General features: G+C 37.8%; 1 protein-coding gene across 2 annotated transcripts; it reads left to right on the top strand.

Annotated features, from left to right (window-relative positions):
- On the top strand, positions 1 to 25,840 carry LOC136240874 (uncharacterized). 2 transcript variants are annotated; one of them, XM_066031939.1, is made up of 3 exons: positions 1 to 99; positions 20,092 to 23,882; positions 25,164 to 25,840. In XM_066031939.1, the coding sequence occupies exons 1-3, from the start codon at positions 88 to 90 to the stop codon at positions 25,258 to 25,260; spliced, it is 3,900 nt and encodes a 1,299-aa protein (XP_065888011.1). In that variant the 5' UTR covers positions 1 to 87; the 3' UTR covers positions 25,261 to 25,840. The 2 variants fall into 2 exon arrangements, with proteins under 2 accessions (XP_065888011.1, XP_065888010.1); XM_066031938.1 differs by lacking the exon at positions 1 to 99 and adding an exon at positions 355 to 632.
- Positions 25,841 to 26,498: the final 658 nt, after the last annotated feature.

A 26,498-nucleotide genomic window follows, 5' to 3' on the forward strand; every position in this document is an offset into this window, starting at 1 on the left:
ATTAATTTTTCAGTTTATATCGAGTTTATATCCTGGAGTATAATATACGAAGCGGGTGAGTTTGGAGCCAGAATTCTAGTCTGCAACATGGCAATTCAAGTGAGTAACCGTACGTAGCTAGTTCCGAAGGTCTAGGTTTGTGCTGAAATGGCGGCACAGCTGCTTTTGAAATGGTGGCACAGCGTGCCGTCTTACAGCCGGGCCATCCCTTTCTCGAGCCTTTATTTATTTTAGATTGGTCGCATGGCATACCGGTTGAAAATATATTAGCTTGCCTCGGATTTTCAGGCCGTAACTTGAGCAGTAAGGCCCCTATTTGGTGATTATCATCCACCGCCCGCATCCTTCTTAAGCTACCGCATGGTAAGCCATTATTTACTCTGTGCATGCTCAGAAGAACACGTGATACCAAATTACTGATGTAATTTTTTGTTGATGAACGCTACAATGCGCTATATATCGCCAGGAGAACTGCTTAGCAAATTGCTGCAGTACCAGTTGAAATCGTGTTCTATCGACTTCATCAAAGCAGGCTTTCAGTTGACTGTCGAAAAACAGTTGGCGATCACGAAAAGTAGAATCAGCTGGTGAAGGAAATGTTTGTAGTAAGAAAGAAAGACAATTTGGACAAGGTCAAACCTACTGCTAGAAGTAACACCACTTCAGTGCCAAACACTGGTACTACTAATCAACACTCCTGACGACTCTCGCACTGGCGTGATGAACCATTCCATGTCCATTACATCTGATTTAAGTTATAGTGACCAATGTGACTTTTCTCCTGACCTCTCTATTTACACTACATCTGATACCCCAGATAGTGATTATGACAGTGACGATAACTCTGATAGTGAGTCACCTGACTTTGACTTTCAATCCTTAACAGTCTTTTATACTAATGCTGATCAGTTTCTTAATAAGCGTGATGAACTACAGATGTTCATTGCTGGCAATGAACCTGATATAATTCTGATCAGCGAAATCCTGCCAAAGAGCCATTGTAACACTATTTCTTCTTCGAGACTATCCTTGGATGGTTACAATATGTTTTTTAATTTTGATCCTGATGGCTGTCAACCAACCACTAGCACTCGTGGTGTAGGTATATATATTTCAAAAAGAATATCTGTCTTGGAATATCATTTCACAGGCTCCAGCTTTCAAGAACATATTTGGATCTCAATTTCGCTCAAAGGTTGTGATAATTTACTCATTGGGTGTATCTATCGAAGCCCATCTTCTGAGTTATTAAGTAGTACTAATTCCCTGTGTGAGCTTCTGAAGTCAATTCCTAGTCTCAAGTTTTCTCATGTCCTAATATGTGGAGACTTTAATTACCCTAACATAGATTGGTCATTACCATCAGCACCAGCTCATTGTGAACAGCTATTTCTTGATACTGTTCAAGATATATCTCTTTCAACATGTACTGGAACCAACACGACATCGTAGCTCCTCTTCCAGTTTACTTGATCTTGTTTTCACAAATGAAGAAGGAATGATATCTGATATACAACATCTCCCTGGTCTTGGTTTGAGTGATCATGTTTGTCTCAAATTTGTTTTAACATGTTATGGTAAGTACATCCATGATAACAAGCCAAGGTACAACCTTCATCAAGCTGATTTTGACAGGATGCGGACTTTGCTGGAGGCTATTGACTGGGATGATACATTAAGTTCCTTAGACATTCATCAAGCATGGGATGTATTTGCCTCTCATTATGAGTCAATTCTTAAGGAATGTATACCCTGCCATGCACTTAAAATGAAGAAGAAAAACATTTATATGACACGTGAAGCATTTCGTATAAAGAAGAAAAAATGTAAGCTTTGGAAACAGTATAAGCTATCTGGCACAAAGACAGACTATTCACTATATAGCAAAGCCAGAAATGAGCTGCGTAGTTTGACAAGGTCTCTTCGCAAGTCATATGAAGAGAAAATCGCCTCCAATATTAAAACTAACCAGAAAGTATTTTGGAAATATGTAAACTCCAGATTAAAATCAAAGTCTAGTATCAATTGTCTACAACATGCTGATGGCTCCATGACACACTCCAACACTGAGATGGCTAATGTTTTCAACAATCATTTTGCCAGTGTATATACTAGAGAGGATATATCCTCAGTACCTTCATTTCATCTTGATCACACAGTACCAACACTTAATGATGTCGATATAACACCATCCATTGTACTTGACAGGTTAGAGAAAATCAATGTAAACAAATCATCAGGACCTGACGGTTGGCCTCTACTCTCATTAAAGGAAACTGCTTTACAACTTAGTGTTCCATTGTGTATACTGTTTAAAAAGTCACTTAGTAGTAGCTGTCTCCCTAGTAGTTGGAAACACGCCCATGTCACACCAATTCACAAGAAGGGAAATCGTTCTGCTGCTGATAACTACCGTCCAATAAGTTTAACGTCACCTATAGTCCGAATTTTGGAGTCAATCATTAAAGATCATATCACACACCACATGCTCACTAACAGTTTATTTTCTCCAAGCCAACATGGTTTCATTGCTGGCAGGTCGTGCACAACACAGCTTCTTACAGCAATGGACTACTGGACCCAATCACTTAATGATGGCTATCCTGTTGACATTATATATTTAGATTTCCGAAAGGCATTTGATTCTGTCCCTCATAATCGACTACTGATGAAATTGAAGGCATATGGCATGGGCGGGTCTCTACTAAGATGGGTACAGAATTTTCTTTCTGGTAGAAGGCAACGAGTTGTGCTTAATGGTGATCACTCTAGTTGGTCCACAGTCTCTAGTGGGGTTCCCCAAGGTTCAGTCCTTGGCCCCATGCTCTTTCTATTATATGTTAATGATATTCCGTTATCTGTGGACAGCTCAATCTTACTATTTGCTGATGATGCCAAGATCTTTCGATCAATTAGATGTGAAGCCGATTACTTACAACTTCAACGGGATATTGATATATTGTTTGAATGGTCGAGAACCTGGTTGCTTAATTTTAATATTAGCAAGTGTTATGTTTTGCATTTAGGTCTCACCCACTCCTATGGAAATTATTGTATTGATGGTAATGTTATAACATCTACTGAGTCAGTCAAAGATTTGGGAATCATCGTTGACTCTTCTCTGAAGTTTCATAACCATACTGCTATAGTAACTGCAAGAGCTAATCGTATACTAGCTGTGATTAATAAATCGTTTGAGTACTTGAACACCAACGTGTTACTCCAACTGTACAAATCCTTTGTTCGTCCCATATTAGAATATGGAAATATTATATGGGGTCCACAGTTCATACTCGATCAGCAGTCAGTTGAAAAAATTCAAAGAAGAGCTACCAAGTTAGTGAGCGAAATTAAAGACTTGCAATATGTTGACAGATTAAACCACCTAAACTTACCATCTCTCAGATATCGACGTCGTAGAGGGGACTTAATTTACACATACAGACTATTTCATAACATGCTGGACATGGATAGCTCATCTTTATTTACCCTTCGATCATCTTCTATAACAAGAGGTCATGATTTAAAGATCTATAAACCACACGCTACCTGCTTGCCACGCCGTCACTTTTATTCAGTAAGAATTATAAATGATTGGAATGGACTCCCATATGACTCAGTTAATGTTCATTCAACCAATTTGTTTAAGACACACCTAGATAGATTTTATTATGATTACCAGTATGATATTGTATAGTTATTTTTGTAGTAGTTTGATTGTATAGATCAGGTTTTTACAGGCTTTGCCTCCTTACCTGTACCCCCAATAACAATAATAATAAGGTCTGTACATCAGTGTGTTAATATTATAAAATAATGGCATAATGGTAATACCCTCCCGCCCGCATCATAATAATTAGAAAGGCTGGATGAGAAACTAATAATCACCAAATAGGGGATTTAAATGCTTATCTCACAGCTAGCTACGGTATATGATATATTATTTTTAATTATTTTTTCATGTATTTAAGTGCACTTATCAATGTAATCCTTGAATCCCAACTACCAAAGGTACGGGCTGAGGTCGGGAAGGTGGGGATTTGTATTCCTGAAAATTATGATTGAAGTATTGGTACAGGCAGGAGCTTATGAGGCGGCGAAGGAGCATGAAACTCGGTTCCATCACAATCCAAATTACGCCACGTTTTTTGAATATATTGCTACGAGTGTCGCGCACAATTAGTATACGGCGTCGATTAATGAGATTTTACTTTCCTTATATGGAAACTAATCGCTAATGAATTTGGATTTTGATGGCACCCAGCAGGCTACATAAGTTTCATGCTCCTTCGCCGCCTTCAGCGGCTCATAAGTTCCTGGTACAGGTGATACAACCCACCACAATTCTCCCTGTAGAGATATCCGGGATTAGGAGGATTTGCACAATCATACATGTGTGATCTGTATCCAGTTGCAAGTCAGTTCTAGTGGGCTTTAGTAATACAAATGTAAGCATCCAAGAAATGTCCTGAAGGCACACACTCTTACATTGGTATGTTTCCTAGGTAGTGACACCACCTTGGGGAAATATAGCAATCAATTCCCCCACCAACTCCAACCTTGGCCCATACCTGTGGTAGTTGGGCATTACAATGATAGGCGCACAATATATATATATTAATGGTTCAAGGCTTGTGCTTAGAGTTTATAGTGGTGCAGATGTACTATTTTTGGTTGGCCACATGGCATAGTATGTTAGGTTTTGAAAATATATTTGTAGGTAAACAGTAATTAAATGCTTATCTCACAGCTAGCTATTATATTTTTATTTATTTTTTCATGTAATGGTTCAAGGCTTGTGCTTAAGAGTTTCTAGTGGTGCAGACATACTTAACTATGTGTGGTATATATCCTTTTCTTTATTTTTAGTTGATTGGAGTATGTTAGGTTTTGAAAATTATATTTGCAGATAAACAATAATCAAATGCTTATCTCACAGCTTGCTTACTTTAATTTTATTATTTTTTCATGTAATGGTTCAATTCAAGGCTTGTTCTTAAGAGTTTCTAGTGGTATGGATGTACTTAACTATGATTACCTTCAATTTATGAAAAAGGTAGGTAGATCAGACTCTTGAAGTAATCTATATATATATATATATGTACCACTCTGCGTGGGCAGTTCAAAGGCACCGCCAGTGCCATAATTTGTATATTGCACTGCTGCAGACCGCAGCAAGTGCATTATAACTTATAACGCACTGGTTGCGGTTTTGTAGACCACAACGAGTGCATTATAAGACACCGACTGCAGTGCAATATACAGATATTGCACTGGCTGCGGTTTTATGCAGCATAGCACAAGTGCCGGTGACGAAGACCACTACGACACCTCACCTAATAGGTGGAAAGACACTTCACAGATCACTCGAATTCTTTTATAGCCTGACATGTAAAGGTTGATTGTGGGCCATAACGTCACCAATACGTATAATGTTTGCAAGCAGCCAATGACGATCGAAAAAGCCAACACGGGTGGCCACAACTCTAGTCTACATATATATAAACGTACTTAATACACCTTACTAGTCTGGTGCCATCTTAGCCCAGATTAAACTGTAATCCACTTTGACAATGACTCAATAAAACAAATATATTCTAAATAATACTAACCTTTACGTTCGATTGTGGTAACCAGTTTTGTCATGCCACCAGATTCGAGTTTAGCCAGTGTGAATAGTAAGAATTAGACTAGTATCGTTTAGTAGTTGGGTTTTGTTTACTTAAAACGTCTATTTAACTACTTTTTTTTTGCTCGAAGGAATCACTATGGCGATTAGTCTGGCGCTTAGTCTATATGGCGATTGAGTGATCACGCTGGCATGTTGAGCACTACATAATGAGAGTCGAACAGCGAATGCAGGTTAGTGATATAACCCATAGCGTACTAGCTTTCAATATCTCAGGTGGTTGCAGTACTGCAGGGGGAACGTCATCGCAACATCCGGTTTGGTTACCCACAATCGATGTTAGAAACCTGGCCTTTATAAGTGTTACAGCTGTCTTGTGAGACTCTCCCCACCTATTAGGTGAGTGGTACATAACAGTTATACAACGTGTACTCGTGCTCTGCCTGTATAAACCCACTTGCCTTTGGGCCTAACGGCCCTCAGGCTCGTGGGTTTATATCAGGCAGAGCACTCGTGGCCGTTGTATAACTATATAATATATATATATATATAAAGCTGAAAAGCCGTCTGACCGTTTGTCTGTCTGCATTCCATTTGAGTTCACGCATTCTTCTTACCAATTGCTGTGTGTGTCAAAGCAGTATTGGTACCAAACAAAGCACTCATCATCTAGGAATAAGCTAACATTTAAATGAAGCTTCTAGCTGCTGTCATTCGTCATTTACAGCGTGTTTAGTGCAAGGGTGTAGACAATTCACTTTGTAAACCGCATGCAAACACCTATTCCATTCAACTTGAGCATGCCTTTATAAACAACTTTTGAAGATATTATAATCACAAGTGACATTTAGTCAACGTGGTAGAGCGTGAGGCTTGGGTGTTAGTTTAAATCCCGGTTGCATCAGTTTTTTTTTCTTTCTAACCTTTTGGTTACAACTTTTTCTTTCTTCGACTACCTTTTTGCTACTACTTTTATTTTTGTTTTGACAGCCTTTTTGGTAACAGATTTTTCTGTTGTGTGTTCTTTTCATGCTATTTTTCTCACTCTACAGTGAAACCTGTGTATTAAGGACACCTTGGGACTGACCAAAAGTGTCCCGATTATAAAAGTTTCCTGATTTTCCAGGTCAGTTTACATGCTAAGGGATACTTTAGGACCACTACCAAGTGTCCAGATTATGCAAGTGTCCTTATTTTCAAGTGCCTTGATTAACAGGTTCCACTGTATTGGTTGATAATAGGTAGTAGTAGCTATACAAAGGTGATTACAATCTATATATATAAAGCTGTCTGTCTGTCTATCCGTCCATCTGCAATGCCGCTAGCTCGGCAACCAAAGCACGTATCGACACGATACTTAAACGAAATTAAGCGCTCATCATCTGGAAACTCCAAGTTTGTTGTTACAAATTGCTACCTGCTTCCGTTCGTTCTCTATAAAGCATTGAAGGCGTTGGTGTAGAGGAAAACTTGAACTACATTCCTGTCAAAACCACGAACAAACAGTCAAAGCGTTAGCACACAGAACTGTTAACCCAAAGGTCCAGGGTTCAATTCCAGCCCATGACAACTTTTTTTTCTTCTCAGTGCCACCTTTTCATATGTCACCTATTGACAACCATTACTTGGCAATCTGTGCACTTATCGAGACGATTCACACGCGAATGAAATGCTCACCATCTGGCTACGTTGCAAAGTTTATTATAAGATTCTACATGCATTCCTTCGTCCGGTACAGCACATTGAAGACCATGATGTAGAGAAAATTTCAGCTGCATTCCATTGCTAACTGCATGATAAACAACTCAGCTGGTAAAACTCCTCCCTGAAGTTGTTGCGGTTACTGCTATGTAAGGTGTGGGTTCGAATCCTGCCGGTGACAAAACTTTTTTTTTTTGTTTTATACACATTTTTGGTGCATACTTTTTCTAACTGAACTTTTTTCTCGTAGTAAGTTCATAACATCCTGGTATTGCTACACCACATATGGACTGTTGGAAAAGTATACAGTAGCACATTTGACAAGTATAGGGCAGGCATGGGCAGGCCAATTAGGTACAGTCTATATTTGTCCCGTGTGTTCTGTTAGAGTAAGAGCCTCCTTTTTGTAACTCCAGTTCTTTGTGATGTGATGAAAAGTGTACCTGTGTATTTGCTCAAACCTTCAGTTGTTTGTAGTAGAACTACAACTTACTGTTGATCGCGTTATTGCAGTGCCTGCATGATAGGATAGCACCACATAATTCTACTGTTTAGTTAACTTCATGTTCACATCACTTTAATTATTAGGCTTGCACGGTGGTGAAATAAGGTTCATGATATCACCATGCATGCTACTCAGTTTAGGACATGATCTTTAATGCTTCATTCCTAAAGCACTGATTCATGTTATTGCAGTTAATGTGAAAATGTGAAATGGTCCTGCATGTAGGGCAGGTACCTTGAATGTAGGTATACATATTGGTTTGTCTGTGTGTTTGTCCCATGCACAGTTGTAGAATATAGCGTGGTCGATCACGTGAGTCAGTCTTCTCTATTAAAGCACACCATACAAACACTTATGTTTACAAACATACGTACAGGAAATATATACAAATGTTTATATGTGTCTTTAAGCATTTGCTTTAGTATCGTAGGCGATCTTGGGGATGGATAGCTGTCCCTGTTTGTAGGCGAGTGACACGCCTTGGATAGTTTGTCGAAGTAGGAGCTTCTGTAAGTTGGGAATCAGATTGAGTTTGTAAATGTGCTCGATTTCTTCTAAGTTCTCAGAGGATGTCTCAACAACATACGATCGAGGTACAATAGCAGAGTGTGACACTTGTCCTGGTATCAGTCTGGATTGAACTCGGCTATCAACCCACACAGGCTGGTTTTCTGGTAGCTCTGGTAGGTTTCTTACTCTATGCCGTAGGTCATAGTTTTCTTTCTGTGCCTGCTTGTATTTTTGATCTAATGTTCTAAAGTGTTGAACGTGCTCCCAGTTCGGCACAAGGTGGTCATTCACTTGGGGGACATCTGTCCTTACCTTCCTCCCCATTAGCAATTCTGCTGGACTAAGTCCACACCAAGGTAGGGGAGTTGCTCGATAACTAAGTAGTGCCTTGTAAGGGTCCACTGTATGTTCCAACAATTTCTTCACTGTCTTAACCATTCTTTCTGCTAATCTATTAGCTTGAGGGTAATAAGGGCTTGTTGTTGTATGTTGGAATTCGTACACCTGGGCAAATTGCTTCATCTCCAGTGAGTCAAACTGAGGCCCATTATCAGTAACCAGAATCACAGGGATACCACATCTGGCAAAAATAGCTTTTAAGTGTGTTATGATGCTGGAGGAGGTGGTGGATGTAAGCTTCTGCACTTCTACAAATCTCGAGTAGTAATCTACTACCAACAAGTAAGTACAGTGTTTTAACTCGAAAAGATCAGCAGCAACTCGTTCCCATGGGTAGCTGGGTAGAGGTGTTGTTAACATAGGCTCTTGGGGTGGAACAGTAAGTTTCTGGCATGATGGACATGACTGAACAAACTAGGGTTGGATCGAATGTACACATACATCCTCCGAAGCTTCTTTTGAAAATGTTACTGAAGCTTTGTTACAGATGTCATGTCAACAATTAATGAATACAATTGATGGTTATTAGGGTGTACACTGTAGTACAAACTCCCTACACTTTGTTATAGCTCCAGTATAACCATTGTTTAAAGTATAACTACTCCAAAAAATAACCAAATAGCAGCTTCCATAAGGAGTGAAATAGTTGTACAGCTGGTTTAACTTGTTAGTATCCATGGTGACGAAGCTTTGGTGAAGTAAAGCAGCATCCAAATGTTATAAAACCAAATGAAGCTTCGAACTATTTGTTTCAACCCTAGAACAAACTATTCTATTGCACTAGTGACTCCTGGCCACCATACTGAAGAAGCAACACGGAGTCTACATCTTTGTATTCCCTGATGACCAAGGTGTATCTTCTGTAGTGTTTGCTGCCTCAAACTTGATGGTACAACAATGCGAGTTTGGTACAGTAACAATCCATTGGTGAGGGTGAGGCTACCCCGATATCTCCAGTAATCCTTCAATTCTCTACTTAGTTGGTTCCTACTTAGCCACCCTGATGTGCAGAATTCGATCAGTTGTATACAGAGTTTGTCAGTTGCTTGAGCTTTGGCATACATTTCTAGCCATTCTTCACTTGCAGGTAAACTTGTTGTGATAGACTGTACAAACTGCTCTGTCTCACTGGGGATTAAACCAGACTTGTCTGCTGTTTCTTAAAGGGGAGCTCTAGACAGCGTGTCTGCAGTATACAATGATTTGCCTGGCACATGATGAATAGTGTATTGAAATCTCATGAGTCAGAGTCTAACCGCAGGACACGGGGTGGTCTAAGCTTTTCTGCCCTAGAAGAGGGATGAGGGGCTTGTGATCCGTTTCCAGATGAACAACTTTTCCCAGCACATACTCTGAGAATTTCTCTAATGCCCATGTTAATGCCAGTGCCTCTTTCTCTATCTGGGCATAGTGACATTCTGTTTCACTCAACCAACGGGAAGCAAAAGCAACAGGGCACCATTTATCTTATTGCTGCTGTAGGAGAACAGCTCCCAAGCCGTAAGCAGATGCATCTGCAGAGATTTTGGTTTTCGCTGCAACTTCAAAAAGTGCTAGTACTCTGGTAAAAGAAATTTCTTCTTTAAGCTTCCTAAAGCACTCTTCTTGGGGAGCAATCCATGCCCAAGAATTCTTGGTGCTTAGTAGGTCACAAAGCGGCTTAGAAATTTGAGCGATGCTTGGTGAGAACTTAGACATCTGATTAACCATTCCCATGAATTTCTGGAGCTCTGTGATGGATGATGGTGGCTTCATGGCTGAAATAGCTGCTGTTTTCCTTGGGTCTGGTGAAATTCCCTGCTTTTCAATAACATGGCCAAGGAATGTGATTCGTGGCTGAGAAAATTTGCATTTCTCACCATTCAGTGTAATTCCAGCTGCTTTAATCCATTCCAGAGCTGCCTGAAGTCTTGAGTCATGTTCATCTGGAGTATTCCCGAAAACCAGTATGTCATCTATGTGGCATAGTACATCTGGGAGATCTGAGAGGACTTCATTCATTTGACATTGAAATACTTCTGGTGCACTTGTTATGCCAAATGGGAGTTTATTAAAACAGAATCGCCCATATGGTGTTATGAATGTTAACAATCTGGATTCTGTGGCTAAAGGGATTTGCCAAAATCCACTATTAGCATCAGAATCCAGATTAGTCCAGAGTCCAGATTAGCATCAGAGTCATGGTGTTATGTATGTTGCACCTGTCAGTTGTGCTAAGGTAATGTCCACCTTTGGCATAGGGTGTATTTCCCGTAAAACATTCTCATTAAGAGGCTTCATATCCACACAAATTCTAACTGCACCTGAAGCCTTTGGCACAACCACCATTGCTGCACACCAAGGGGTAGGTTCTTTGACACAGAATATAACACCTAAGCTTTCCATGCGCTGTAGTTCTGCTTGTACCTTTGGCCTTAGTGCAAGTGGGATATTTCTTGGTGTACTTAATGCATGTTGTTGAGCATTAGGCTTCAAGTTGATCTTGTACTCATGTGAAAATGTTTCCAGGCCAGTAAACAATGATGGGTACTGTGAAACAATACTAGTACTATTATCAACAGATTGTACAACTTCAAAGCCTTGATGGCTGGAAATCCATTGTAATGTTCTTTACAACATAGACAGGTTGTGTACAACAGGATCCTTCGTGTGTAAGAGTAAGAGATATCTTACCCAAAACTGTCAGTCTGGTCCGATCTGAGCCGCAGAGTGTTGTGTCTGGTGGTTGCAAAGGTTCTATCTGGTTCAAACTGTTCCATGTGGCCTCAAACAATACCGTAACTTCAGCTCCTGTATCCACTTTGAATTTTATCAAGTTCTGTCCAATCCTCACTTGCATTTCCCACATGTTACCATTGGTATTCTCCACTGTATCAAGATACTTGACGTCTTCATACTGTAGAACTTGTTCTTTAAGTGGTTGTTCTGTTGTGACAGAAATTGTGGCAATGGTGTTTGAAAGACATTGGGAGCTGAAGTTCCCACGCCTGTTACATCTAAAGCAGGTCGCATCCTTTGCTGGGCAAGATTGTCGAGGATGTGCTCCAGTGCCACATCTTCAGCATTTGTTGAATGTGGGTTTATCTGACGTTGGTGGAATTGCTGGCAACTTTCTCCTGGTAGGGAACTGTTTTACTGCATCCAGAGAACTGCTTTCTTGCTTGATAAGCGATCGTTGCAAGATATCTTGTTGGGTTTTGACGGATTCTCGTTGGCGAATTGACTTCTTAGCTTTGTCCAGAGTAAGTTCTGGTTCTAGCTGCAAACGCTCTGATAAGGCGGAGTCTCAAATCCCTATGACTAAGCGGTCGTGGGTTAACTCATCCTTCATTCCTCCAAACTCACAGTTCTCAGCTAACCTACAGTATGAAGTTCTGTAATGAAACAGTCAGCCGATTCTCCTGGAAGTTGGCTGTGCTGGTTAAACTGAGCGCACTCGTAAATTACGTTTTTCTTCACCTTGAAATAACTGTCAAACTCTTCAATAACTTTCTGATACTTCTTTCTATCATCAGTTGAGATACGGATAGTGTCCAATACTCCTCCGCGTCTTCTCCCAGGCAATATAACAAAGTGCTGACTTGGTGTTTTTCGCCTTTCTCTGCTAGTCCTGACGCCTGACAATACTGCTCAAAGCGCTGCTTCCACTTCGGCCATTCTTTGCTGTTAGCAAACAAAAATGGGGTTGGAGACTGTAGATTCATTATTCTGACACCATGTAGAATATAGCGTGGTCGATCACATGAGTCAGTCTTTCTCTATTAAAGCACACCATACAAACACTTATGTTTACAAACATACATACAGGAAATATATACAAATGTCTATATGTCACAACAGTAAGTGTCTTCTCTTTGTAACTCCAATTCTTATTCCTAAATTATGGCAAGGAAGTGTGTACCGAAGTGTGTACCTGTGCGTTAAGTTTGCTCAAACCTTTGCTTGCAGTATAGCTACAACTGCTTTAATACTCTTTGTTGACCACATTATTACAGTGTCTGCATGATAAGGACAGCACCACATAATTTGCATATGTTTTGATAATTATTGGTTTAGCAATTCTGCTGTTTAGTTAACCCCATGTTCACATCATTTTATTAGTGCTTACATGATGGTCGAATAAGGTTTATACAATTAGAAATCACCATGCATGCATGCTACTTTAGGACATGATCTTTAATGTGATTAATGTGGAATGTGAAATGGTCCTGCATGTAGGGCAGGTACCAATGCTAGTAGGTAATAATAGTCAGTAGTAACTTACTCAAAATATCATACAGTGTAGTAGTGCTGTAAATGTAGGGATCATGGAGGGTAGAGGTGATGACAATAGGTTGTAGTGTAGTAAAAGGAACATTAGGGAGTGTAGTACTGTTAGCATACAAAGCTCAGCCTGCACCATAGGCATGTACTGCATCCTATATTATAGTTTCTTTCCGTTGTCAGTAAGTTAAATGTTATATATGTATGGCCTTACAGTTGTCTTTGCTTATGTAGCTACGTATACGTACACACAGCTCTACTGTTTATATGTATGCTCACATCATTCAGTGTACTTGCAGGATGGCCTCATGTTCTTTAACAGTGATATTCATTATACATGCAACAATGAATTTTAATACATGGTTTCCACTACATTAGCTATGTTCCCAACATATAATATGCAGTATGGCAACTTCTGCAGTGTAGGGCAGGTACCAATAAATTAATGTCTTGTGGTCATTATATTATCATCAAATGATGCTACATGTATAGCCTGCATAATAGGGCAGGTACTACTAGAACCATCCACATTGTTCTCACCTGTGTGTTATAAGCTTACACATTACTACAGTAGTTAGCTTAGCTACTGCAATTCTTGCAGGTTCAGGAGTACCTGCACGCTACCCATCATTTCAGTATACAGTGTGTACTTTGCAAGATGGTGGTATTAAAAATGATATCACCATGCATACTGCAGGGCATGAATGCATGGCACTGATGTTTAATGTTTGGTTGTTGCTATAATTTGGTCCCTGCACGTAGTGTAGGTACCAATGCTAGTTACATAATATGAAGAAGTACTGCAATAACGGACATTGTTGTGCTTAATCATGGAAACACATTGCAAACCAACCTGCAAGGCTAATTCACAATGCTTTTATTTCAGTGTAACCACTAATGTGGTTAATGGGTGTCAAGAAATCAGAATGCCACTATATTGCGATAGTTTCCTTCAAAATACCTGCCACTTGATTGCCACAGACAAGAAAGTGATTTTCAACCTCACAATGATGTGCTTAAATTTCCTCTAATTTCCTTCTGCTATAGCTTATTTAAATTGCCATTCACTACTCTTTACAAATCTGGTCTGGAATCAGGTGTCTATTGTGTCACTGGTGTATAACACCAATTATTACATGGCCCCGAAAATTGTATGGGGAATTTGCTACATGGCATTGGTTTAGACCATATTCACATGCCAAAATTTGGGTTTCTAGCATCATCATTATTTTTGCACAGAGTTGCTCTACATGTATCACACCCAGAAAGTTACTAAATAGACTAGGCTTGAGCAATTAGCAATTAATTGATCATCACAATAACTGAGATGTTTGCAACGCAATCGATTCTATAACAAGCACAGCAATTTATCGCGGCACCCGTAGCCTTACAATTACGTGCATGACTGAAATTTTGTCACCTCATTAATAAAAAATGGCGACAGATAATGTGGTCATGCTGCTGGATGAATCGCCTAGTCTGCCACAAGATCAATTGCTCAAATTGTTAAGATTTGAAGGAGCCACGGACAGAGTAAGGAATTATTTTAGCTTTCCCAGCTAAAAATGGAAAGTTTCTACTTACTACAGCCAGATAAGAAGAAACGGAAGCAAGTGAATTGCAATCTCTGCCCTCAAGATTTTTCATATGTTGGAAACACCACTAATATGTGGTAACATCTTAAAGAGTCCCACTTCAGGGAAGCTAAACTTGATGAGAGTTCACTAAGGTCTGCTAGTGCTAGCACTTCTCATGTTCCTGGAACTGCTGAGATGACCAGGGAGACAACTATGGAGCAGTTACTGTTCATTACATTAGTCATGCTTTTGATCTCCAAAGTCATTTGTTAGGAACAAAGGAATTTGTGCAATCCCACACAGGAGTGAATATTGCTTAAGAAATTTGGAATGTACTTGTTGAATGAAATCTCTTTCCTGACAATGTATCTGCAGCAACTACTGATAATACATCTAATATGGTTCTTGCAATGGAATTGATGGAATGGATAAGAATTCCATGTTTTCCACACTGCCTACAGTTAGCGGTAGAGGCTGTGCTACAGTTACCAGCAGTCTCCAATGCTTTAGCTAGATGTCAATGGTTAGTGAGTCATTTTTGTCACTCCACAAAGTCTATGTTTATGCTATGTCAAAAGTAAATTGATCTACATTATGATGAGTTGTGTTCAGTACAAGACGTTCTAACTAGGTGAAATTCAGCATACTATATGGCTGAAAGAATAATAGTAATGCAAGAGCCATTAAGTGCTGCTTTGTGTGCTGTTCAGAAAGGAGACCTACTGCCTACTGATAGTGAATCTGTTACCCTTGAGTAGTTCATTGAAATTATGAAACCAGTAACACAAATAACTGAAGCAGTTAGGGGTGACTATATCCACAGATAGGTCACTGTTACGCAGATTGTTAGATGATCATTTGGTGTGCTCTGATCAAGATTTAGGGCTGGTGAAGACAATGTAAACTGTTATGATTGATAACCTTCACAAGCAATACACTGAAGCTGCTTTAATGTTTCTCAATGTGTCAGTGTTTCTTGACCAAAGGTTTAAATTGCCATCTTATCTATATAGGTAATGAAGAGATGGCTGGAAGAGAGGGTTCCATTACTTTAGCACCTAGAACAAGAAGTACTAGATAATACTTTTGTTAAAAAACAAGAAAATGAAAGACCAGAAGGAAGCAACCCAGCTATAAAATTACGAGGGGAAAAACAGCTCTTGTACTTGATCGGAAATGTATGCGGTAAATTTTCTTCTAATCCTGATTCTGCTGAACAGCAAAAGCAGAGATAATAAAATAAATGGATGAAGAGGCATGTGAGGTTAGCCCACTTCTGTGGTGGAAGCAGAATGAAGCCGCAATTAATTTAATAGCTGAGACTACCACACTCCCAACACAACACTCATGTAAACTATTAAACAATATAATCTGTTCATCACCCAATTTGTACTGATAGTTATTGAGATGCTAATAGAATGCCAAATGGTTTATATGCCCAGTAGTCCATAAATTATCGTGGCTATTCACATACGTAACAGTAATTCATAAATATATGCATTCTTCAATTTTTCAAAAGATCTCTATAGTCCACAGTACAAGCATTAGTATCTTCCAATCAACTACCTAACCATTGCTCAGGCTTTCTGATCATGATGACTGCCTTGCCTGTTGTTCACTTTTAGTCAGGCTTCATGGACCATATACATTGTATGTAACAAGTCCTTGTTGTTAAACTAATAAGTCCTATTTCATCTGCATACACTACAAGATTTTGCTTCTAAAATTTCAGTAATGGTTCCTTTTCACTTGATACTCGCTATATAGCTAGTGGATCTCACCAAAATGATTCGAAAACCTGCGAAGTAGCTACTTAATGCTACAGAAAATGTATGGCTAAAAGTGATTTTACGTATGTGTATTTGAATATTGATCTAATATACATTTGTTTAATAAGGGAAACAGTCATATGTATTTTGTCCTTGCTATTGAGCAGATTTAGTGCCCATATTTTCATGATATAAATATTTGTGTTGCAATATGATAGCTAGAATTATTGTCGCAACTGCATGCAATCCACCTACTAAAACATGATTTTTTTTACAAGATGGCATTGCCATGCCTCATGCCGCACCCGTGAACAAGCACCATGTTGACCAATTTCAGTTTTGAAGAAGGTGAATTGATAGCAGATTGGAAAATGGTTAATTATTTGCCAAGAGTGTGATCGTACGGTTGGGTATTTTGGGAACACTTCTAATCATTTGGAAAGGCACCATCTATATTTATTATTGCATTCAAGAAGAAGCAGCAGGTTAGTGAGCTGAGTACTGTGAGCAGTAGTAGCTCAATTTAGAATATATCCCTCCCAGTAAAAATTTTACAGTTTACACAGAGTATGAATCGGTTTCCTTGATCCAGTAGTTGCCACAAGGAATTAGTTTGCACTTTCACAGAATTTGTATGCCTAGATATGCAGCCAATAAACGCTGTAGAGTGAATGGGAGTTTGCAAGCTATTACATACTTTAGAGCCACAATTTCAAGTGCTTAGTAGAAATTCAGGACGGAAAATAGCGAAGAGGTCAAATCTCTAAAGTCTTAGTCATTGAATCCAACATGGCAATGAATATTTGGTCAAGGTCACATCAAAATCATTCCTAATTATCACTTAACTGTCATTTTGTCAATAGAGACTTTAAATTCATTTCAAAGTGTTTAGAGACTGTAGAAGTTCCAGGTGGCCATGATGCAGAATAATTACAGCAATACAGGATAGATTGTATAGTTTGGGAGAGGGTATTGTTTGCTGTGACTGATAATGGTGGCATTATAAAGAATGCTTGTGTGTATCACTTGGAAATATTACATGTTCCTTGTATAGAGCACACATTACAACTGGGAGTTAAAAAATGTTTTGATGTTAGGAGAGTATCAGCAGCATTGGGTTGTTGCCATAAATCAGTTGGCTTTTCTCATTGATCCTACAAAATTACAAACAGCAGCAGATAAACACAAGTTAATACAGAACTGTATTACAAGATGTGGTAGCACATTATCTATGATTGAGAGGATATTGGAACAAAGAGCTGCAGCTTGTGCTGTACTTATGATTGTGCTCTGATACCTACAGCAGATGAGTTAACTGTTTTAGAAGAACTGGCCAGTGTTTTGAATCTTATTAAAAAGGCTATCAAGTTATTGAACGGCAGTAAATATGCCACAGATTCCTACATGTTTCCACTTTCCAGTGCAGCAGATGTTGCTCAGTTCCTTTTAAAACGAAGAAATAGGATTCCCCTGCGGTAAAAAGTATTAAAGAGAGTATATAGCCCAGTACCTTTAAATACAGTATCTCAACAACTGTGCCCCAGCCACCGTAAAAGTTGAGAGAGGTTCAACTTTTCTGGCTCTTCTGGCATCACAGGCAGGACAATTTGTTAATGGAAACAAACACTGCAGGAAAATGCCGGCATTGTTCAACACGAAGAAGCTTAACGTGATGCCTATGAGTATGCCACACTTCGTAGAGTGTCACTAAAACACCTGTAATGTGCCGAGTTGTAACAAATTGAGGCCTACCTGGGTCATTTCCAAGGTTTGCTAAACTTATAAAATACAGAAAAAATATAGAAATGTAGCGAACTGTTAATCCATCTCAGCTATGGTCACAGGCTAACCGCAGCAAGTGGCAGGCTACTGTTGAAATTCTGACTCAGGCAATAATGCAGGCAGTTTGTGGTTATATGGAAACCAGCCTATAAGGTTGTGCATTATTATGCAGAGAATGTATACAATGTAACCATGTGTCATTGTGTTGTGATGTATGTATACAAATCTCATCTGAAAAAAAAAGGGAAAAAAAGCATACATTTTAAGTATCAGGCTATATATTGTGACATGTCGTCAATAAATTTTGCAATGACATGACAAAAGTGTCTACATTGCCCAGCAATGGCAGGTATGGTAACTTGTACCAGTCATTATCAACTTGTAACACAGTTGCTGGCATTACCCTGTGCAGCAGGTTAACCATAGCCAAGCCCAAAAATGCTTTCAGAGCAACCCCAACCCATAAAATTTCTATGGAATTTTAGAAATCTATTTAATTGAATTTTTTATTAACCAACTAATTGATGCCTTTAGCCAAGAACAACAATGCAGAAGGCTGTAACTTGGTGTTTTCACTCTTCATCCTGAGACGTGCCTTTTCGCCAACCGCAGTACATACAATACACACATCACAGGTTTACCTTTGTATTCCTTTGTGTCCCAGATCTTTTTGCTGACTACGCAAGGTGTCAATTTGCGGTACCATGATATGGCTTCCCTGTGGCTATGGTGGTGCCATATTTTCTGTAGTGATTACAGAGGCGTTTGTCATACTGTTCTTTGTTTGTATTACTGTAACAGGTGGAACATAGCTGAAGTGTAATGGCTGCTGCACTTTTCAGTAATAATAATTGAATATTGGGGTGTGTGTTCAGTCGCAAATTAATTGTATAGTGCATGCCTGGTGCCACTTTTCATGCAGTATATATGTGCTGGTTCATTAGTTTATAAAGAAGTAAAAGTAAACAAATAAGTAGAAGGAAAAATTTAGAATGATTAGGGATCAAAGTATCAAGGGAATAAAGTGAAACAATAGAGGTTTCCTATACTTGCAGATATAATACTGTAATGGGTGTTAATTTTAGTTAATAATAAGTCATGGTTTTATGTACTGAAGTATAAGGATTAAATGTCCATTAGTATGTCTGCAGGTATAGCAGGGGCGTATTTAGGGGATTTCCTGGGGTTCTGGAAACCCCATTTGAAATTTTAACTTGTAGGCTTGCAGCATGAACACCAAACCATCTGCACAAATATTCAGAAAAATGGCAATAGAGCAGAGCAGTATAGTTACAGTGTATTAGGTAACTTAGGGATTGACGGAGAACAAGACAGTATTGCATTAATGAAGATTGAGATACTCTAATAGAGCAGTCAGATGTATAGAGCAGTCAAAACTACCCTAACAGAACATTCATAATAAATTGCTATTTAAACTAGTATACTTAAAATAATGTAGACTAATTTGAAACATTAAGTACCTAAATCAAAAGTTTTGAGTTTTTAATTGGAGAATTTGGATATATAAATTATTTGGATCATTACAGTACTCCTGACCAGCCATAAACCATAGTGACAGGGCTTAAAGGGAACTAGGAAGCTAATTAAGCATAAAATAGCTCATATAAATGGTTTGTATTATTCATAGAGCATACATAATCTAATAAATTCTGAAGCATCTTAATGTACAAAATTTGTCAGTAGCTGGGGGCTGTTCCCCCAGACCTCCTACATCAATAACTTACCACCAAATCTAGAAAACCACCTTGGATACACCCTTGTATAGGCAACCTCCCTTGTTCCACTATCTTTTAGCTATTCCCTTGTTTCACTACTTTTTTATTCTTTGATCCCTGATCCAACTGATTTTTCCATCCAACTAAAAATTTCTAATTTTTCCTTCTATTTGTACTACTATACTCGGTAATACAGTAAAATATCTCTTCAATTTTCTAGATCTTCAACTCAATTGTTATCATCCTCACTATTTTAGTTCAAGCTGTGGTATGCACACAAGGAAATATTTCCTATAAAGCTGCAATCATTGTTAATGGGAATGGAAGTGATTCTTTGCAATGCTGTAAGGGAGGATGTGAGTGTTCCTCATTGTCCAGTGCCTTACACAACTTAGGCAATGATATGATGATTAGTATAACATCAGATGCTGTGGCTCTTAACTCAGTTGTTAAGTTAAAAGATCTCAAAAGAATCAGAATAACTGGTCATGAAGGAAACAGAACTAATGTCACTTGTGACAACAATGGTGGTTTATCATGTGAACATTGTAGTGATGTGGTAATTGAAAACATTGTATGGAGCAATTGTGGTAGTGCTGGTACTGTCGAGTTGCAAGGAGGTGTGTATCTGTGGAATAATCCACACAATATTCAGATAAGTAACTGTACGTTTCAGTTTTCTGTTCACTGGGGACTTTTGGTGACAAATGCTAGCGGGAATTTGATAGTTGAAAAATCTGAATTCTCATCAAACATGCCATCTAATACTGATGGAGGTGGAATGATGATAGCTGGAGCTCCCAAAGAAGTGCTACTCCATCCATCACAATTGCACATTTTCTTTTATGGTGTCATGTTCACTAATAATGGCAAAAGTTCATCTGTTGTGGACGGCAATAGCCTGCATGTCAATGTTGTGGATGCATCAACTATTGTGGTAGAAAATTCAAAATTTACATACAACAAAGGTGGCAATGGTAGTATTGTCTACTTTAATGTCATTGCATTCAAAACCGCCCATGCCCATGTGCTATTCAACAACACATGGTTCCATGATAATGCTATGGAGAGTAGTATTGTGGTTAAAATTTACTTTACTAACATACACCTGGCTAAACACTCCATGCTTCAGTTTTCTGGTTCTAAGTTTACCAACAATATTGGGACTTGTGTTCTTTCTTGTCAAACACATAAAAATCAAATAAGTGTTGAGTTAGAGAGCACTATATTCTCTCATAACAGTGGAAGTACCTTATTTGGTACAGTTAATTTCCCAGTCAATGCTATAAATAGTAGTATATCGATAAGAAACACAAAATTTATTGACAATGATATTTTAGCACTACATATTGCAGTTAATTCACAGAAGACACAAATTCTGTTTGATGATGTTATGATCATGGGTGGCAGTAACACAGATACTCAGTACAATGGAGTTTATATTGATACAGAATATGCTTGTATTCTGAATATGAATAAATTATCTCTGCAAAATTTAAAAGTTTTTCATTATGGACTGTATGTTGAAGGGCTAGTTGATAGTCTTACCCTAAGCAATAGTTTTGTTATCAATAGTGTAGGCTCAGTGAACATAGTTTATTTTAATGTCAAGACTGCAACTGCTGATGGATTCTTTTCTTTTCATGTTACCAAGTGTTATTTTAGCCACAACATTTTGACAACTGATAGAACTATTGGTATAGTTTCTATACTGGGTGAGATAACAGGATATATGATACTAGAATCTTTGAACTTCACAAATAACTCAGGAAGTGCATTGTATATCTCAAAGTCTCAAGTGGATATGAGAGGAACTAGTTATTTTAGAGATAATCAGGGTATTAGGGGAGGTGCCATATATTTTGATGATGCATTGGTAATATGGCGTAGTCCAATATTACATTTTTATAATAACAAAGCTACACTTTATGGAGGGGCAATATTTGTAAAGATTGTTGAATTTTATAGTAGTTTTTTTTCATATGTATCACCAAATATTGATCTGTCAAATATATCTTTTATTGATAACAGTGCTGCAGTTGGTGGAAAGTCTTGGTATTTTAACATTCCTTCTGGTTATCCATTAAATACAAGTTCGTCAGATAAAAACTCTGTCCTTTACTATCTTTCACAATTCAACTATGGTTCCAGCAACTATACTGAACAAATTAGTACATCTCCTTATGACTTGTTGTTTACTCCCAACTCCACAAGATGTGTTGATAGTACTAGTACTACTAGATGTGGTAGCTATATTGTTAAAAATATCATGCTAGGCCAAGCATTGAATGTTCCAGCAAAAGTTGTAAATTATTTCAACATACCTGCTGGTTTCATGCAGTTTTATGTAACTTGTGTTAACTGCAGTGGATATTACATTACTGGACACAATCCTGTTTTGATTAGTGAAGCATTTCAAGGTGTTGCAATTGTTGGAAAAGATGTTGTTTCTAGCAACACTAATGTTACGTTATTACTTAAATCATTTTTTAATGCTGAAGCAAAGGTAGTATCCGTAAACCTAACTGTAGAGTTGGCTACCTGCATACCAGGATTTAAATATTACAGTGAATCTGGACTCCAAACTTGTATGTGCTATAATAGTAAAGAAAATGTCATAGTCTGTAGCAGTGACACATCTGCAGAAATAAAGAAAGGTTATTGGATTGGAAATGTAAAAAACAAGACCACTACTACTTTTTGTCCAAAAAAGTACTGCACATTTACGCATTGTAACACTATTAATTACTGCACATTACCTTTAAAATATGATGGACAGTGTAGAAAAAACAGATGTGGTCCTGCTTGTGGTAGCTGCAAACCAAATCATGTTCTATCATTTGATTCTGATGTTTGTGTTAACGAGAATCAGTGTTCTACAAGAAAGACTGCTCTTTTGCTTATCTTGTCGTTTATGTACTGGATATTAGTGGTAGCTGTTATAATCATTCTTACAAATTTCAATTTTCAAGTTGGCTTGGGATATGCATACGGAATTGTTTATTTTTACAGTGTTATTGACATCTTGATAGAAGAAAATATGCTAGTAACTGGAGGATTGTTTAGATTTGTCACTATTTTTTCTAGCTTTGCAAAGCTAACACCTCAGTTTCTTGGTACACTGTGCCTCATTAAGAGTAGCCAGTGGAGTGGAATAGACCAACAATTTTTTCATTATGTCCATCCAATTGCTATATTGTTTATTTTATTGCTAATCATCTTAGTAGCTAGGTATTCACCAAGAGTTTCTATGTTAATTGGTCGGAGCATTATCCGTGCTATTTGTCTTATATTGCTCTTAGCCTATACATCTATAGCATCTACTTCATTAGAATTATTAAGACCGTTAATCTTTCACCATGTCCAAGGCGTTTATACCTACTCCTCACCTCACTTGCCTTATTTCCAATGTCGACATATCTTGTATGGTTGCTTTGCTATAGTATGTGAAATAGTGATTGTGATTGGTCTCCCACTTTTACTAATCTTGGAGCCTTTTATCAGCTACAAAGTTGATTTTGCAAGGATACGACCATTACTAGATCAGTATCAAGGATGTTTCAAAGATAACCGTCGTACATTTGCTGCTTTTTATTTGCTGTGTCGACTGGCTATTATAACAATGGTATATACTGAAAATAGAAACTACTACAATCGACTTTTTATGCTGAATATTGTGTGCATTATTATTGCAATGGTTCATACATCAGTCTTGCCTTATAAGAATGGTAATTTGAACACTCTGGATGGAATAATATTGCTGACAGTTGTTTTAATTGTTAATGTAAACACTGTGTTGTCTTACACCACATTTGCTTCCAGCAATACAGAGTTGGTGATTGTGCTGGTAATTGTCCCTCTAATTGCATTTACTGGATTTGTTTTAGTATCGGTGTACAACAAATATCTTTGTTGTAAACAAGATAATGAGTTGAATGCTGTTGATTATGATGCTTTGTTTGATGAAGATGATAGAAATGATGACAGAATTGAAGATGAACTTTCAACAAGGTAATTTGCCTAAGTATATTTAACAATTACTTGATATATGTACACTTGCTCTCAAGCACTGTGCACTTTTTGGATTTGTGTGTTAAAGTGCTGCACTGGATGACAACCACCATACAGGTAGTGGCTCTTCTAAGTTATCTATCACCCAGTGTAACTAACTTATCACCCTGTGTAGTGGGGTCACCCAGACTAGTTTGTTACATCATAATAACCATGAAGGGTATTGTTTACTAATGAAGCAAATAGCCAAATATATTAGTTTTGGAAAATTTATAACACACCAGTATGAAGCCAATTTCCTGTCTTATCTTTTTTGTCCTTGCTCAGCATGTGACAAAGGCAAGGCATACCTGGACACTGATGCTGTCCATTGCTGTAATTTATAGCCTGTATATAGTGTCTCTCTAGTAGCTATATACAAAGTTAAGTCTCCACATAATCTGTTAACTATAATAATTGTGCTCACCAATGTGAACTCACTGTAATATCCACAAGCTCCCACGTAGTGGAGTTTAAAACAGTTATATATAGCTATCCTGTATACTTGGATGATATTTCATTGTTATTGCACTCACAACAGATATACGTAGGTATAATGGTAATTGATATAATACATAGTATCACTCTCCAGAAATTTCCCTATCATGGACTAACCATAATTATTATTTTTATACTTGTATACACATATTAAATCTGATCATGGCACACCTGCTTCAGTCATATAAACTGGTACAGGGTAGGGTGTCTGTCATAAGATACTTCTGTAAATTCTCCAAACAGCAAAATTTAGACTAAATTATAAGCCAAGACATCACAACAATAGTGTGCAGAATAAATTTTAACTGACTCAATTAAAACTGTTACTACTGTGCCTTGCTGTCACACTTAGATTGAAATTTTCATTTAGTTTCACTTTTAAATTTTAGAATAGTTCAGTACTTAGGACATTCAAATGAAGTTTTAAAAATTATTCTACATAGCCCATTACATTTTCACTGATATGAACTCTTGCCAATTTGTTCTGTAAGTTTCTCTTGGGTTTTTACTACATCTGTAAAATTCAAAATGAACTGCCAGCGTACTATGAAAATTACTAAATAAATAAACGCGTGCTTTACTATATCTACACTGCTGTCTGTAGCATTATTAATTAGTTATGTATTTTGTACTTACTAATAAAATAGGTTGCATAATTATGATATCGATTGTATGTTTGTGAAGAGTAACATGCAAGTTGTGTGTGACCAGCTACAGGTGTGTAGTTAGATTATTTTTGTATAGGGTGGCAGTAAACACCAGTGAGAGAAGTACTAGCTACCACACTTTTCAAGAGTCTCTTCTTGACACACATAACACTGCTGAAACTGAGGATAACTGAACTCACTGTGCAGTACTTCAAGTAGTTAACATTATCATGCACACAATTAGTATATTAGACTTGAAATTATTTGAGTGCTACTATATTTCCTTAAATATTGTGTTCGGTACTCCTTGAATGTATTATGTAAATTTTTGTTAGTTTAAACCAGGTAGCCTTTCCAACACTGCCTGTTTTTGGTACTCGCTTAATAGTGAATGCGCAGAAAGAGCAAGGAGGAAAGGCTCTTACCTTCTAAGAATCACTGAAAGGAAAGACTGGTGGTCAAATATATCAACAGTAAGGTGTGAATTGAAGCTACTAAAAAAACAAAGTACTTTAGTCTACTAGCTTAAAAATTCTTGAAAATCGTCCTATTATGCTGGCATAATGCTTGATGCTTTTGCTAGCCTATTATGCTCAAATTTATATCAGCATAATTGGCACAAGTCTAATCTGGGGGCTGTACCCTTGCAGACCCCTGCATACTGCCTCGGTTCTGTATTTGATCAAACTCAGAGCACATATCCATATTTCCCTCAATAACTTTGCAAGCAAAATGTGACCACTGTACATGTGCCTTCTTATATTTAAGGACAGAGTTGGGTTACTTCAAAAAATTAACTTATTACTAGTTACTTTTATTCCATGTAACTTATAGTTACTTTTTAAAATGTAACTAAGTATCTAGTTACTAGTTTCTTTCATAAAATAAGTTACACTTGTTTATTAACTTTTGTAATATGATTATTTTTCCCAGAACAAGGGAGAAAAGAACTATATATTATAATAATTATATATGTACTTTCTGAAAATAATTATTCTGTAGCCATTTCAGCTCAGTTTCAACGGTTATGTCTGTATACTCAAGCTGAATCATGAGAACAGAACACAGAAAGTGTTTACAAAGTTTTGGCTGTAGCACAAAATTTAAAGTGCTCTTAGTATATAACTATTGTAACTTGGTTACTGTTTAGGAAGTTGTAACTGGTTACAAAGCTAGTTACTTATTGAAGTAACTAGTTATATAAAATAGTTACAAAGTAACTAGTTACCTGGGGGGACCATGCTGCTGAAAAATAAGTTTAATTTTTTGGGGGTAAAAGTTGCAGTATAGGTTGGCATTGTTGTTTTTAGCATAAGTTTTAGGCTGTTTTCAAGCCTTTACGTTGCAAAATTCCTGCAGCTTCTGAGGGTTGCACCCCCAGACCCCCCTGAAATTCTGCTTTATATTACAGCCATACAACAATAGTCATGCT

Source organism: Dysidea avara, chromosome 12 (assembly GCF_963678975.1).
Source record: "Dysidea avara chromosome 12, odDysAvar1.4, whole genome shotgun sequence".
Lineage (NCBI taxonomy): Eukaryota > Metazoa > Porifera > Demospongiae > Dictyoceratida > Dysideidae > Dysidea > Dysidea avara.

Excerpts from the sequence above, each read along its gene's own strand:
- LOC136240874 (XM_066031938.1), top strand. The coding sequence starts at position 597 with ATGTTTGTAGTAAGAAAGAAAGACAATTTGGACAAG. Across the intron at positions 633-20,091 it reads AGAAAGACAATTTGGACAAG|ATCTTCAACTCAATTGTTAT; the intron begins GTCAAACCTACT and ends TCAATTTTCTAG. Across the intron at positions 23,883-25,163 it reads GAAGATGAACTTTCAACAAG|GGTGGCAGTAAACACCAGTG; the intron begins GTAATTTGCCTA and ends ATTTTTGTATAG.